At 36.3% G+C, this 15626-nt stretch overlaps 1 protein-coding gene across 1 annotated transcript in view; it reads right to left on the bottom strand.

Moving 5' to 3' along the window:
• Nucleotides 1-2012: 2012 nt before the first annotated feature.
• pcdh11 (protocadherin 11) overlaps nt 2013-15626 on the bottom strand; it is a 216068-nt gene continuing 202454 nt past the window's right edge. Inside the window, exon 6 of the mRNA XM_048176126.1 lies at nt 2013-5982. Within this exon, the coding sequence (XP_048032083.1) occupies nt 5591-5982 (392 nt within the window). The 3' untranslated portion in view covers nt 2013-5590. The remainder of the gene's footprint in view (nt 5983-15626) is intronic.

Here is a 15626-nt window from a genome sequence, read left to right on the forward strand (position 1 = left end):
AATAATTGTGAAATACAACAAATGATGTTTAAATTACAAGCAGATTTAATATATCAGCAGTTTTGTATTCTTTTCAGATTCTATACAAGATACATAGTGTGTACATACATTATCCGGCCAGCTTTGTGCCAGTATACATACATGCACACACACAAACGCACGCGCACACATATAATAATATACAGTATGCATATGTTTTAAATACATTACAACAGAGATTGTCCTCATTTTCATGATTTTTGTCTTTTATCAACTATTTTCAGTAAGTATAAACCACTTTTCCTTTTGTTTACACATACGGTATGTTAAAATGTATTTCCCGGGGTTACTGTTAAGTATATCTATGTACACTTTGCTCTTTTTATTTTTTTACTCTTTTTTTTTTTTTTTTTTTTTTTGTACTGTAATGATGACAATTTATTTGTGTATCGACATGTTGGATGCTGAAAGTGTGTTGCCATTCTAATCCTTCATACTAACTAACAGAACCCGAGAGAGATGATCAATTGCAGCACACAGATTCTGATTAGTGTCAGAACAAGGGTTTAGTGCTACAGAACACAATCACCCAGCGGAGGTCAACTGGAACCACATGCAAATGAAGATGCCTGACTACTGAAATGATCTGCCATAATATTTCCCCATTTTTTTTCCCCCTCAAAAATCATGTAAAAAAAAAAAAAAAAAAAAAAACAGAGGAAAGAAACACCTCATTATTAAGGTTGCTTACATGATATATCAAGGAACCAACTTTATAGAAAAGAGGGGAGAACAACCATGCATATTAAGACCTTGTATGCATTTATTTATTCCAAATGTTCTTTTTCATTCATTTTTGCACTTTTTTTTTTTTTTTTTTTAATTTAATTAGTAAACCTTTGGCACTAATGTAGTTGCTCTACTACTCAAAAAAGTTTCAGATTTCAGTAAATATTTATCAAAGTGAATACATTTTTAAAGTCAACATGAAATAGCATTTGCAACGTGTATAAGTTCTGTATTTGTAGTAAATTTCTGAGGGAAATGGAATATTCAATGAGGAAAAAAAAGCAGACGGGGCTTAAAGGGTTAGTTCACCCCAAAATGAAAATTCTGTCCTTAATTACTCACCCTTATGTTGTTCCACGCCCGTAAGACCTTCGTTCAGCTTCAGAACACAAATTAAGATATTTTTGATAAAATCTGATGGCTCAGTAAGGTACGGAAGAGGATTAGGGCCATGCAATAATAAAAAAACAAACCATCTCGAGATTAAAGTTGTTAAATTTCGAGAAAAAACTTGTTAAATTTCAAGAAAAAAGTCGAAATAAAATGTTGAGAATAAACTCATTAAATTACGAGAAAAAACTCGTTAAATTTCAAGAAAAAAGTCGAGATAAAATGTTGAGAATAAAGTCATTAAATTACAAGAATAAACTCGTTAAATTATGAGAAAAATGTCATTAAATTTCCAGAAAAAAGTCAAGATAAAATGTTGACAATAAACTCATCATTTATTTTTTTCTTGAGTTTATTCTCGTAATTTAATGACTTTTTTCTCGTAATTTAATGACTTTATTCTCAACATTTTATCTCGACTTTTTTCTCGAAATGTAACAACGTTAATCTCGAGATGGTTTTATTTTTTTATTATTGCTTGGCCCTAATCCTCTTCCGTAGTGAGGCCTGCATTGCCAGCAAGATAACTTTTTAATGTCCAGAAAGCTACTGAAGACACATTTAAAATAGTTCATGTAACTACAGTGGTTCAACCTTAATGTTATAAAGTGACGAGAATACTTTTTGTGCAGCAAAAAAAAAACAAAAAAAAAAACAACTTTATTCAACAATATCTAGTGATGGGTGATTTCAAAACACTGCTTCATGAAGCTTCGAAGCTTTACGAATCTTTTGTTTCGACTCAGTGGTTCGGAGCGTGTATCAAACAAACCTACATGATTTCAGTAAACAAGGCTTTGTTTAAGTGTTTCGTAACTTTTCAAAATTTCAGTGGTTCACATGACTTTGGCAGTTTGATACACGCTCCGAACCGAAGATGAACGAAGGTCTTACGGGTGTGGAATGACATGAGGGTGAGTAATTAATGACAGAATTTTCATTTTGAGGTGAACTAATCCTTTATTATTATCAATCAGGATATGACTGGACCATGACAAGTGGTCATTTCTATCCCAGAATATTTTACACCTGGTTATGCAAAATGAAAGAAACAGAGCAGCTTATGTTTTAATTAAAGTATACGTAGATTATAGGGATGTGCGCAAAGCCGAATACCTTAGCTGGAAAGGCACGGATAATGGCTTCAAAACGAATAACAAATTCTACCGAATAATATATTCGGCAGACACAGACACTCATTGTGTTTGATAACAGGTGAGTCAGGTGATAGCATGATATTATACATAAACCTGTATGTAATTAGTGTGCAAAGTGAATGAGTGTGAACTCATTAATCAGCCGTCTATAAAACAGCCATGTTGCTGTCTCCGTGTGTCTCTCAAAATTCATACTGTAGCTTGGCAAGGGTAATATATTTTTTTTTACTATTTGATATGTCTCTTTAATTGTACAATATGATACACAAATGAATGAAATAAGCACAGCATGATTACAAACCAAATAGCCACATTGCCATCTCCGCACGTCTCTCAGAAATGAGCTCTCTATCAAGAGTAATATCAACTACGATACCGAATAATAAACATTTTATACTACTTGATACACCTATTTAAATGTTTTAACCCTTGTATGATATGATAGGCTATATATGTTTCTCAGTCTCACTCTCTCATGGGAGATGGCAAGCATTTATGTATTCTTTATCATTTGTTCAAATTTGACATTGGAATGCATATCAGCTCTGATATGATATTAGAAGATATTTAAATAAATGTTATAATTATAAAAAAAAAAAAAAGTTATACAAGGCATATTTGTTAAATGATAACCATGAAGGAACCTGAATTACATTTTAAACGTAAAAAAAGTACAATCTAAAAAATGCTGGGTTGGGTCGAAAATGGACCCAGAAATTGGGTTGTTTTAACCCAGCGATTGGGTTAAACGTTTGCCCAACCTGCTGTAGTTGGGTTGGGTAAACATTTAACCCAATCGCTGGATTTGTCCATTTGCAACCCAGCATTTTTAGAATGTAATATTACAAACTTCCGGTTAGAGCACCACCCACTTTCGGTTTTATCCGAATATAGATAACGATACGAATAATTGTGAGATTGTTACAGATACAGATATTGGCTCCGCTGCACACCCCTAGTAGATCAGAATTTTTTCCTTTAAAGAAAAATGTGTACAGATGAATTGGTTTGATTTCATGTTGACTTTAAGAATGTAAAACCTCTAAAAGCATCCAATTCTGAACAAAAAGTCAATATTTTTCATGTGTTATGAAGCTCTACAGCTCTCTTCTTAAAAAAAAAATCATTGTTTTTATTTATTGGAAGCTCAAAAGACATCCAAAATCTGATGATAATCTTTCAATAATTTGCAACTAGGTGATTTCTGTAGTGCGATGAATGAACAGAAGCAGATTTTCAAACAGTCTTATGTAATACAGACACTACGGCTAATATACCTTGTCTTTTGAGCTTTTCAGATCTATCGTGTGGATTAGGAGAGTGCGAGTTGAGTCGCCATCCTCACACCGTCGCTCGATACTCTTGACCCAGCAACGCATTCGCAGCTAGCAGACATGCAAGAGCTTGAGAGTAAGACAGGGCACCTTCCTTTGATAGAGTCCCACACTGCAATTATTCCTCTTAATCAAGAGCGTTCGACAGATTTTACACTGTTGTTTAGGGACCAGCTGACGGAGCGATTGTCAGTTCTCTCACATCAAAGAGCAACACACTCCAACACGTCTTCGCTGCGACACGTTTCTTGTCACTGGCACACACACTATTTTATAGTGAAGTAATTTTTTGGATCACTGACCCAAATATTTCGGTGTCATCAGTATATACTAAGTAGAACCGTTAGCGAATTAAATTTGTGCTGATTTCTCAACCCGCACAGCCTCTTTAAGGGATTACTTGATGTCTCTGTTTGAATATATACTGAATGTTTGGACGAAAAAGTGACACGATTGTAAGTAAACTTCTACTTCACTTAGCAGTCATCACATCCATACAATACACATACTACATCTTAAGGCTGTTTCTTTGACATCATTATATATAAATCTCACAAACGCTTATTTTTTCATAAGTTTAAAAAGAGGTGCGCACCATTTAGCTAACAAGCACGCGCATACACACGCATACAAAAGGTAGCCAATTACGCTATTATAGAGCAGCACTCTGCTTCTTTAACAGTGATTACTGATCAAAGTAATTATACTATTGGGAGATTCTTGTAATTGGTTCCATAGCACTTATTGTGGTGCATACGTTGTATATATTAAGAGAAAAACTTGACGTAGTATTGCGGAAAAACAAAACAAAGGATGTCTTTTTAGCCATGTCTGTGCCCCAGCTAATGAGATAATGTTGCAAATAAGCGGGTTTCTTATAATGGGAGAGAAAGGGTGTCAGATGCATGGAAACTACCAACACACTGAACATCAGAGGAAGGCTTTAAGCTCACCAGGGAGAGAAGAGCTAACGTCAAAGTTTAAGAAGAAAAAAGCACCCTAATATATAAAAGTTTCTACGTGTTAACACAGAGCAAGACTAATTTTTGCAGAGAGGCTTAGCTGTATCTGTAGTCTTGACAGAGTAAGCAGCACATTAAGAGGCATGGAACTAGGTCTCTTTAGCAGAATAAAACTGACTCAGGCGGAAATTCAGCTGCAAACATCGCACCTCTCCGAAGCCGAAGGAAATACTGGAATCACCCAGCGCTCACACATAACACTTAACCTTATTGACTACGCTTACATGCGTCGCAATATTCCAAATGTGGTTCTTAACTCGGAGCCTAATTTTTATTGTTATGTTATTGTGTCTGCAGTCATGTGCAAAGCACAAAGAAATAAGCACTGGCTTTGCTGTTAGTGAGCGCCAATTAAACTTGCGAAGACCACCAACTGCTCAAATGCAAGCATACGGATTTAAAATTAGACCAATTAATGTGCGAAATATGCACACATTTTCTATAAGTAACAGGAACATGGTGCTTACGTGAGTTTTTATTTCTTCTTAATACTGCAGTTGCATAATTTAGTAGGAATATCGGTGTGCATGTAAACATATGCGATGATATCTTCCAGCAGCACACACTTAAAAGTAATTTGCTATGTCAAGTCACATTCAAAAGGCGCACAAACAATGAAATAAAAAAAACTCATCCCTTTTGATCAGCAGTAAAGCTTAACTCAGTTGCCACTAATCTGTCACTAAGACATTTTTTTTTTTTTTTTTTTTTTTTACTTGAGGAGCTACTTTGGTCTATATCTACCATTTGTCTACTGTACATATTTCAGTTTCATAGATGATCTCGAAAGCTGCTGTCCTTTGCTTTAACTTCTGCCGTGTCATGAAACATTTGACAGATGCTAATATTCATCAGTACCCATCAGGTTTTCGTTTTCAATCGCTCTCATTATGCCGTGCTCCGAGGCCTACCCTCGCTTCTACAGCTGATGCTCGTGCAGGAAGGCGCTTCCGCCCGCGGACGTCTGGGGGCTGGACATGGCGGAAAAGCTGGCTAGAGGGATGACCTTGACAGGATCCTCTTTCTTGCTGCAGTGTCTCTCAAGTGTGTTGTAGAATTGGGGCCGGTTGCTCCCTTTGTCCAGATCATCTTTGGGCACTGACCTGCCAAGGGTGTGACGCCCATCTGGCTTGGTCCCCCGCGCCCAGCTTTGTTGAAAACCAAAGGAGGGCAGAGTGGCGGCGCTGGACGTCTGGAATTGGGTCAGCGCTGGCGGCATCCAGCAGCTGTCAGAATGACCCAGGATCAGACATTCCTGGGTACAGGTCTCCGAGGCTTCGGCGAGAGCCTTCTGCAGGTTCACTTCGATAGCTGTGGATGATGAAATGACAAATGCGAAGGCTCAGTCAAGAGGTGAACACAGAAGACAAAATAAATCACACTTTCTCTTATTGCTAAGGCATTTGGAGACAATAAAAAATTGGCGCTATCGAAAGGTGACCTGCAAATGTCAGCTTCTGAGAGAAATGAAAGGCAGTGATAAATGTTTAATTCATCTCATAATGAGAAAAACAACACCAGGTCTTTTAATTTAAATGATATTCCCATGGTACTAAGTGTTTACCTACAATATGCGCTGAATTCCCTGTAGCTTAATTAAAACTTAAAAAAAAAAAGTCTCTGTTGTTTGTGTCTGAGATTGGCTTTTATATATTAAAGAATTAATGATCTGCTCTAAAACCATTGTTTATTTTAATCGCAGTCATCGTGGCACACCTTTCTTATGCTCATGTCTCCCACTTAAATCAAGTCAATTAAGATAAATCAAACAGAAATGCGGCAATTCTTCCGTCTTCGCCTACTTGTTAACGCAGTTGACACTTAGAGTATTAGGTTCGGCGAACGTGCTACAGTAGCTGCGAGCAACAGAACGTGATTTGCTCAAAGGAAAGAGAACAGTAAACTACAGGACTCAAACTTTCTTATCTCATTAAACCTGCTCTGACATCACATGCAAGATGTGCCAAGGAAAAGGCCTCAGTATTGAGCCCCAGCCATAAAGCCTGTCAACTCTAATAATTAGAATGTAAAACAGTGTTCACGGAGGCAGGCGGGAGCCCTACAGCGGCGTATGTATATCTTAACCAGCTAAGAAAAGGAGAACCCTGGCTGAACATCACTTTGCTCATGCTGGTCCCCCCTCCAAGCTGTCATCTAGAAATAATTTAGCATATCTGCATAAGTAAAGATGTTAGAAATAATTGAAAGGGACTAAGTCTGGTTCTCCTGCACTACATGCTAGGGTTATTTTTATTTTTACCACCAGGAGCCAATATAATTTTCCAGCAACTATCATGGAAAGGGAAATCAGAAAATATTGAACAGCAGAAATACAGAATAAATATTCACACATTTATTTTACAGCGCATTTAACACATTTGCGCATTTCTTGGGAATTGAACCCATGGTCTTGCTGTCTGGCTAGCACCGTGATTTACTGTTTGAGCCAAAGATATCTATATGTAGATATCGTAATATATCGCAAGCTGTCCACCATTTTGAACGGTCAAAGCCGGTCCACTCCAGAACAAGATGACTGAGTCTGTAACCATAGTTATTCACATGTATGAAGTAGGCTTACATCTATAACTGCAATATTCTTCAGTTTATATAACTTTGCATATGCTAAATAAATAAATATTCTGGTTAAAGCTCTTATAAATATTATTAATCATCAAAGAACCCTACAATAGATTTATATGATTGGAACCATAGGCTGCATAATATTGTAAAATTTTCAATGAAAATTCATTGGTTTGTTTGTGTGTTTGTTAGTGCCTAAAATGTTAAGTAGAATGAGGTTTACATTTAAGCTACAGGAATGGCAGGATTTGAGCCACAGTAATGCTAATAAACTTCTGTAAATAAATCCAAGAAATGTTAATTACAAACATTGACTGTTTTACCCAGTAAAACAGTCCTGTGTAATTTAAAACAACTATTTTACCTCACATTTCAGGGCTCGACAATAAGGACTGCCCGACGGCCCGGGGCCAGTGTGAACGACGTTCAGGACAATAGACGGAACGGTCACTTGCCCGATCGGGCCAGTGTTGTAGGGTATGCGTTATACATCGTCTATGATATCGTAATTGTTCATTTAACGATCTGAAATGATCGAGTATGTCCCTGACTTTACAAAAACCAAACAAAAACACACCCGTTGAGTGCGCGGATACACTACATGATGTAGTCTAGAGGGTTAGACTTGTGCGCGTGCATATTTCGAGTGTACGCATTCACTGGATGCTTTAGTCTATTAAAATGCATTTAGAAAGCCCCCAGAATGAAAGATAAGGGGCAAAAATGCCCCTGTATGTCTTTTATATTTATATAATTTAATATAGTTAACCAATATTAGGCTACATAGAGCGCCGTTTTTCTCCAAATATCAGCATGATTTCAAATGTAATATTGATTTTATACAACGTATAGTTTAATAAACAAGAACTTAATATCAAGTGACTTACATTTTAGACACCAAATCGCCTTTTTCACTCTATTTCGCCAACGAAAATAGTTCCAAAGTCCACAGAATTGTTTTGCGTCTACGAGCAACACTTCCTGAATGAATCAGCCGTTTGAATGAATCGGTTGAATCTCAATGATTCGCTCATTAACAGTGATTCACTGCCACCTACTGGTAGATTTAATTTCATATTTAAAAGTGTTTAAATAATTTCAAATAACAGTATTTAACATTTTGAATTTTTCAACATTGCAAAACATTATTTATGCATCTTTAACTGTTCTTGAGTGATTAACTTTAATAATGTTTAATCTAGTTATATAGTTAATTAGATTACAATTTCTGTACCTGGAAATCTTGTTTAAATCAAAATGAAAAACTTGAAAAGCACTGTTTATTTAATTTATATGTTTGTTCTGTTGTATTTATTTGTGCTATTACTCATAATTTGATTATTTGTTACTAGTTTATTACTTACTGTTTATTTGTCTTACAAAATTTTAAATTTAAGTGAGTTAATCTAGTAGCTTTTGGTGTCATAACCCTATTTATTAAGGTTAAATGTAACAAAGACAACAAAAACAATAACTAGGCTTATTTTATAGGCCCATTTTCTTTTGTTTTACTTTATTAAGTTTTTTGTTGTGGGACCAGTGGAAATTTTGGTGGGGCAAGTGAAAATTTGACTTGCCACTTGCCCGACCGGGCTAGTAGAAAAAATCCTTAGCGTTGAGCCCTGCATTTGTGTGTGCTATGCATTTTTATGTTTACTAAAGTACCATGCTGTTAGCTTAGCAACATGCTAACATCTAACTCCACTGAAATCAATAAAGTCTCCTAAATGCCATGGTGCCTGGTGCAAGGAGTTGATGCCAAGAACATTCCAAATCACTAACAATGATGGTTAAGAAGCTACTTTGAAAGGCAGGTGCCTAATTAAGTCCAAAGTTCACATATGCATACAGCCCAACAGACAGTCTTTCAATGAATACTTCAAAGAATATATTGCATCCTTGTCCAATGTCTGCACTGTTTCTCTCAAGAAGTTATAAGTGATAAAAAATGTCTTTGTACTGGTTTAAACTTGAGTTTTTTACCACCTCCTAATGGAAAATAAAGTCACATGCCACTCCAAGTCAGACAACCCCAACCTCAATGTGAAGCTTCATTTGATGTCATTTTCAAGATGGAGGCGATCAATGAGCATAAAGAGCTGGTTTATGTGGAGTGTAAAAATACACTTGTATTTTGCTGCACGCATTGCATGACCATATATATATATATATATATATATATATATATATATATATATATATATATATATATATACACACACACACATACTATACTGAGCTTTAATTTATGATTTTGCTATAATTGAAAATATTCAACTTGGATATTCCCACCTCTGACTTCATCTTCAGATATATATATATATATATATATATATATATATATATATATATATATATATATATATATATATATATATATACATAAGTGAATTTTCACATAGTATTTTGCTGCACGCATTGCATGACCATCTATCTATCTATCTATCTATCTATCTATCTATCTATCTATCTATCTATCTATCTATCTATCTATCTATCTATCTATCTATCTATCTATATCTATATATATATATATATATATACTATAATAATTGTTTATGTATCAATGAATGCCTACCTGTTTTACTTGTTCAATAACTACTAGATAGAAAGCTAGTCTGGAATAATGTACCATTTATATATTTAGCATTCAATAGTATAGTATAGTTTAATTGAATGGCAATATACTGATTTTGGGACAGTCTGAAATTTAATTTATGATTTTGCTATAATTGAAAATATTCAACTTGGATATTCCCACCTCTGACTTCATCTTAAATGTGGCATTAATCCCCATCTACTGTTGTTTCATCTCCAATAGTTGGTTGTTGTTCCATCTCTACCATCTCTACAGTTTCTTTTTCGACTCTGGCAGTGTTTTCACCTTGCTGACTGACTAAGCAGTGCAAAAAAATTCAAGGCACACGTGCGATCTGAGCATACAAAGTATTTGGCTGCACACGTACAGCATATTGTACTGATGATCATATTTAAATCACACGCACTGTACGCATACCCTGTCTTATGTGCAAAAAAGTATGTTGAGTGCTTTAGGCAGCTTACTAGGTTTTGTTTTAATATCAGGGGACTGGACAGAATAGCACAAATATAGAAAGCTAAAAACATAGAGAGGAAAGAGGGAGAGAGAGAGATGTGACCACATCCTCCCGGTCTTACTCTGCTATAGTCTGCCTCAGAGCATCAGTGCATAAATCAGTGGAGCGGTAAACGTGTCACCTTTCAGAGGGTCACTAACTTCATTAAGGAAAAATGATGCCGCTCACTCACTCTCTGAGCAAGCAGAATGAGTCCTAGCCAGGTCGCTCTCAGAGGCTGCTGTAAATCACCCCAGAGCTGCTTTGGAAATTGGAGGTGTCTTTCAGAGCCATTGTTCTTTTGAGGGCCGAGCGCATCACGCCACAGTGGACAGATTCATGCGCGCAGGCAGACACATGTAGCGGCCCTAACATATTCGTATATTCTGTAGACACCTTTAGTGCATTTGCCCAGCAGGTCTGTGTGTGTATGTGTGTGTGTGTGTGTGAGGGCAATCAGCACAAGCAGTGGCGAGTATGTGCGCAATTACATTATGTGTAAAAGGTGTTTTGAAGCCACGCTGCTTTCCAGCGTGCAGAGGCACAGCACGAGCTGTCAGTGGCGCTATGTCAACAGCCAGGAGAGCTACTATTTTTCGCATGTGATATTTCACATTAAACAGCTCCAAAGATGTAGTCCGTATCAGTTTCTCCTCCATAGGGACTAGTACTGCTTGACTGATGTGGGTGACAGCGCTGAATGCTTTCGTCAGCCTGAGGCAGCGGCTCACTCTGATGCTGTTTAAGTGCTTTTTGTATTCAGGGGGAATCACTACTCTCCCGTCGAGCTTTTAAAAAAGAATCAGACCCCACGTGCTTCGGTCTCCATGCATAAATACTTGTCGACATATAGGGGTAAGAGACAGTACTTTTAATTTCACCACAAAGATCTCCTGCAGATGGCTGGGTAAAATTGAAAGTTGTGTGGGGTAAGCGATATTTACGTTATCGCAAAACATACACTTAAAATGTCAAGCTTATTTACTCTGCGAGTAATAGGACTTCTAATAACGGCTCGCATTTAAAGCAAATTGTCTGTAGACTGAAACATTTTCCAAAATGGCCAGTGGTTATTGATTGAGTCCCAGGCTGATTCACACTTGTAATTACAAGAACACTTGAAGATATTTTCAATCTTCCCCTGCAAGCATTGTCTACCATTGTCGTCAGAGATTGGTAATCAGATTGCTCCTGTATGACAAACCGCAAAGTCGTTGTCTTTTGTTCCAAAACCTCATACACAGAGATATTAGGTTGTACAACAATACATGATGTTGTGAAAATCCAAAACGGTTAACATAAAATTAACAGACATGTGGCTGGGGCATAGTAACATTTGCGCAAAGAAGCTGAAATCACGCTATATATATGACAGTTCGAATCGCTCTTGGTCAGGAAGTGCGATGAAACAATGCCTACAGCACATGGACATGCTGAATAAACACAGACAATAGGCACGAATGACAATTTGTGACAGGGCTGTTAAGCAAAGCAGCACGACCTGAATATATCTTGATGGGATTTACATCAAGGATGCCACAGAGATGATTACTCAAGTCATTATGTTAGCATGTGCAAACCCATTACTACCAATTAGAGGGCTAATTGCATAAATATAGAACATCATCTCTCCCCGCTCGCTCTCTCTCCTGTCTAAACATTATCTGGTTGACTGTAGAGCTTAAGAAAACCAGGCTCTGTAGCACCTACAGCACATTTCTGCATGAAGCAGCAAGCTTTATATCACACAAGAGAATTTAGCCTTGAATTTTAATTAAATGCATACATAGAATCTTATTTCAAAAGTGTAATGCAGGATTCAGTGTAACATTGCTGTTGGTGTCTGTATGTTTTGAATGAACTTTCTTAGTTGTGAGAGACCATGGCATATGTTTAAGGGTTGTGCTTTTTTTCCAAAATGCAAATGATCAAGTAATGAGTCTTCATGAAGTTCATTGCGTCAAAACATACCCACCGAGGGGGTGCACTGTGGCATATTTGATCAAAGTTTAGTATCCTTTCAGACATGTATGCAAATTTTACATGTATTTAATTGGTGCACTTGATATAAGCAGTCAGAACCCTTGGGGACAAGAGAAGAACATGACAAAAGAGAATATGCATACTAAATTAAGGATATTATTACAGTTTAATCAGCTGACAACCTTAAAAAGAGATGGACTTTCTTAAGCCTCCCCCCCCCCCCAAAAAAAAAAAAAAAAAAAAAAAGTTTCTTAGACTCTTTAGTCTGTGGGGGCAAAATCAAAAGTTTGTGTGTGTGTAAATTAATGAAAGTGGATCCAAAATTCTGAGAACATTCTGCTATTTAGCATTGTTTTTTATTTAATGTATTTTCTTTTTTGCCATTACAAATTAGTAATACATTTACACATTAGTGAATAACTAACTAAATATGCTGTATTAATAAATAATAAGGTGAACAAGGTGTTTGTTGGAAACCAAAACTAAAACACACGTTTGTGTAACTGACTCTAAACCTGCAGTTACTGAGATCAATGAGCATCTCGTGCTTCAGCAAGAACATTTCATCTGTGAAGGATAAAATATGGTCAGCATCACAAATATACTTATTTGATTAGTGAAGTAGAATTGGATTTAAATTAGATTTTGAATTCTAAATTTTCAGTCTTTTGGACCCTGGTGTACATGCATGTAATACAGATTAAACAAAGGGCACAAACTTCAAACAAATCCCATGCTGTCAAACAAAATGAAATTTGAAAGATAATAATTGAGTTTGTAATTACATGGACTTTATCATTTCATTACACACCCACTCTGACTCCACATCTAGATTGGCAAATGGATGGTCATTAATAATAATGGAGCTATTTAACCCCATGGGTGTTTTACAAGGGGAAAGATGCCATTTTTCACTCAAGGGTTGGACACAACCATCAGGTGAAATAAGAGGCCCACTTTTCATTCTCATGAATCAGGGAAAGGCCACTTACTCCAGGCTAGATGCATTTCATCACCATCTCCACTCCAGCACCACTCTCGTATTTCATCGCTGCTTATGAGTGATTTACACTTTTACTTTTGCAGAGGAGATCCGTATGATTTCATGCTGCTCTTTGCTATTATATATTCATGAAGTCCCAAATGTACAAATGTACAGTGGGATGTAAAGTGTGACATGCATCGCAAAAATAAATTACAACTGGAGGCCAGGGGCATGCAACACTCCAGCAACTGCAATATGTTAAGGAAATGCCGGGCTCCGTGGAGCCATACAGCATATTTTATACACTTACGGGAGGTTTTCAGGATCTTTACGAGTCCTACTTTCTGGATTTCAGCAACTAATGATTATCTTTTAAACGGTCAGAATTTTTAATACATTTCATAAATGAATTGAACAAATACATAACATTTCATGGAATTTATGTTGACTAATATTCTGTTAAGATTTACATAATGCAATATTAATGCAATAATTTAATATGAAACAATTTAATAAAGATGTTTAGCATGACAATGGATATGACAATGTGAATGTATTTGGTCTTGGTGGAATGTATCTGCTACACTGCTGCAGATCAAGTACAGGGACTTGCCACTGCCAATACAAACACCGATACGCTGCTGTGGCATATATAGAGTGACCAGATTTCTCATGGTGGAATATCCTGCCTTCACTAACAGCAAGTTAATCAATAACAAATTGTGATTGGATGGTAATTTTGTTCTACAACGAATTGATTGGACTGTTCTCATGTGACAGAACACTACTACTACTCGTTTTATGATCACCTAGTCGTAATGAAATTTTAGGAAAGATGAAATACGGGACAAAAGATTTTTTTCTTGATAAATCAGGACACTAAAAATAGAGCTGAAATATGAGACTGTCTCAGGAAAAACGCAACGTCTGGTCACCATAGGCATAGAGGACTAGGGCTGGGATGATGCATCGATTCTCGATCGATACAATGAATCTAATATTTTCTCTCTCGAATCGATTCTGAGCTTAGTTTTAACAGCAGATGGCGCTCTAGGCTAGTTTTTAACCGCACACTCTCAAACGCTCATGAAAAAGACTGCTGGACATGTTCGGTTGAGTCATGTAAGTGGTTAAATATACTTGCACCTCGACTCAGAATGCTTTTATGATGCGAGATTTGTAATTCGCTTCAACTTTTTCAAACTTTACGATTATTTTAGGTTTAAGTGGTGTGTGTAATGGAACTGGAAGCAGGCCGTGTATGAGTGTTTCTAAAGCACTTATAGTAGTGCCATCTGCTGTTTAAAAACTAAGCTCAGAATCGATTCGAGATTCGATGTATTGCCCCAGCCTTATATAAGACATAATGATGCTGCACACATAGTATATATATTATGAGTAGCAGATCTATACAGGTGGAGCTGGGGAAGGTGGAGGGCTTCTGCAGATGAGACATGAACCAATCGGCTTGTGCCATGTAGTTAACGATGTAAATGTCATCAGGCTATGTTAAAGACCCATGCATGCCCACTAATCCATAGGTAAACTAATGCAACAAGGACTAATTAATGCCTGAAATTCTACCTATACTGTAAATGCAAAGCATATTTTCACTGAAAAAGTTCCAGAACAGAAACAGAAAAAAGGCTCTTGAAATCCTTTTTTTTTTTTTCAAAGCTGAACTACTTCTAACACAGTGTCGTTTATAATGCAAGTCCCTGAAAAAAACAGCTAAATGTGAGACAATGGCCAAAGACAATAGTATGAGCCACATGTACATTCACAAACATTGGAAAAATAGAACAGATATACTACAATAATTAGGCTATAGCTTATGTTCAATGATATGGAACTAAAAGAAACAACAGGCCTACAGTATACCAATTTTAAAAATCAATTTCTATTTACTTGTCTGCTACACTAATTTCTTGGAATCATCTTTATTTGGGGGATTTTCTCTGCAAATATTCATATGTGGGATTAATTGCGATTAATTAATTCTATTTTATGTAATTAGTTTGATTAAAATAGATAAAATATTTTACAAACTTGGGTCACACTTTAGATTAGGGTACACATATTCAGTTATTACCTAGGTGTTTTCCATCAATAAACTCTTAATTACTGCTTATTGATACTAAGTAATGTAGTTGTTATACTGGTTATGTTTTGGTATTGGGAAGGGTTTAGGGATGTAGAATATGGTCATGCAGAATACGGCATTAATATGTGCTTTATAAGCAGCAAATATGCTACTAATATGCATGCTAATAAGCAACTAGTTAATAGTGAATTTGTGTACCTAACTT

This window comes from Megalobrama amblycephala, linkage group LG23 (genome assembly GCF_018812025.1).
Source record: "Megalobrama amblycephala isolate DHTTF-2021 linkage group LG23, ASM1881202v1, whole genome shotgun sequence".
Lineage (NCBI taxonomy): Eukaryota > Metazoa > Chordata > Actinopteri > Cypriniformes > Xenocyprididae > Megalobrama > Megalobrama amblycephala.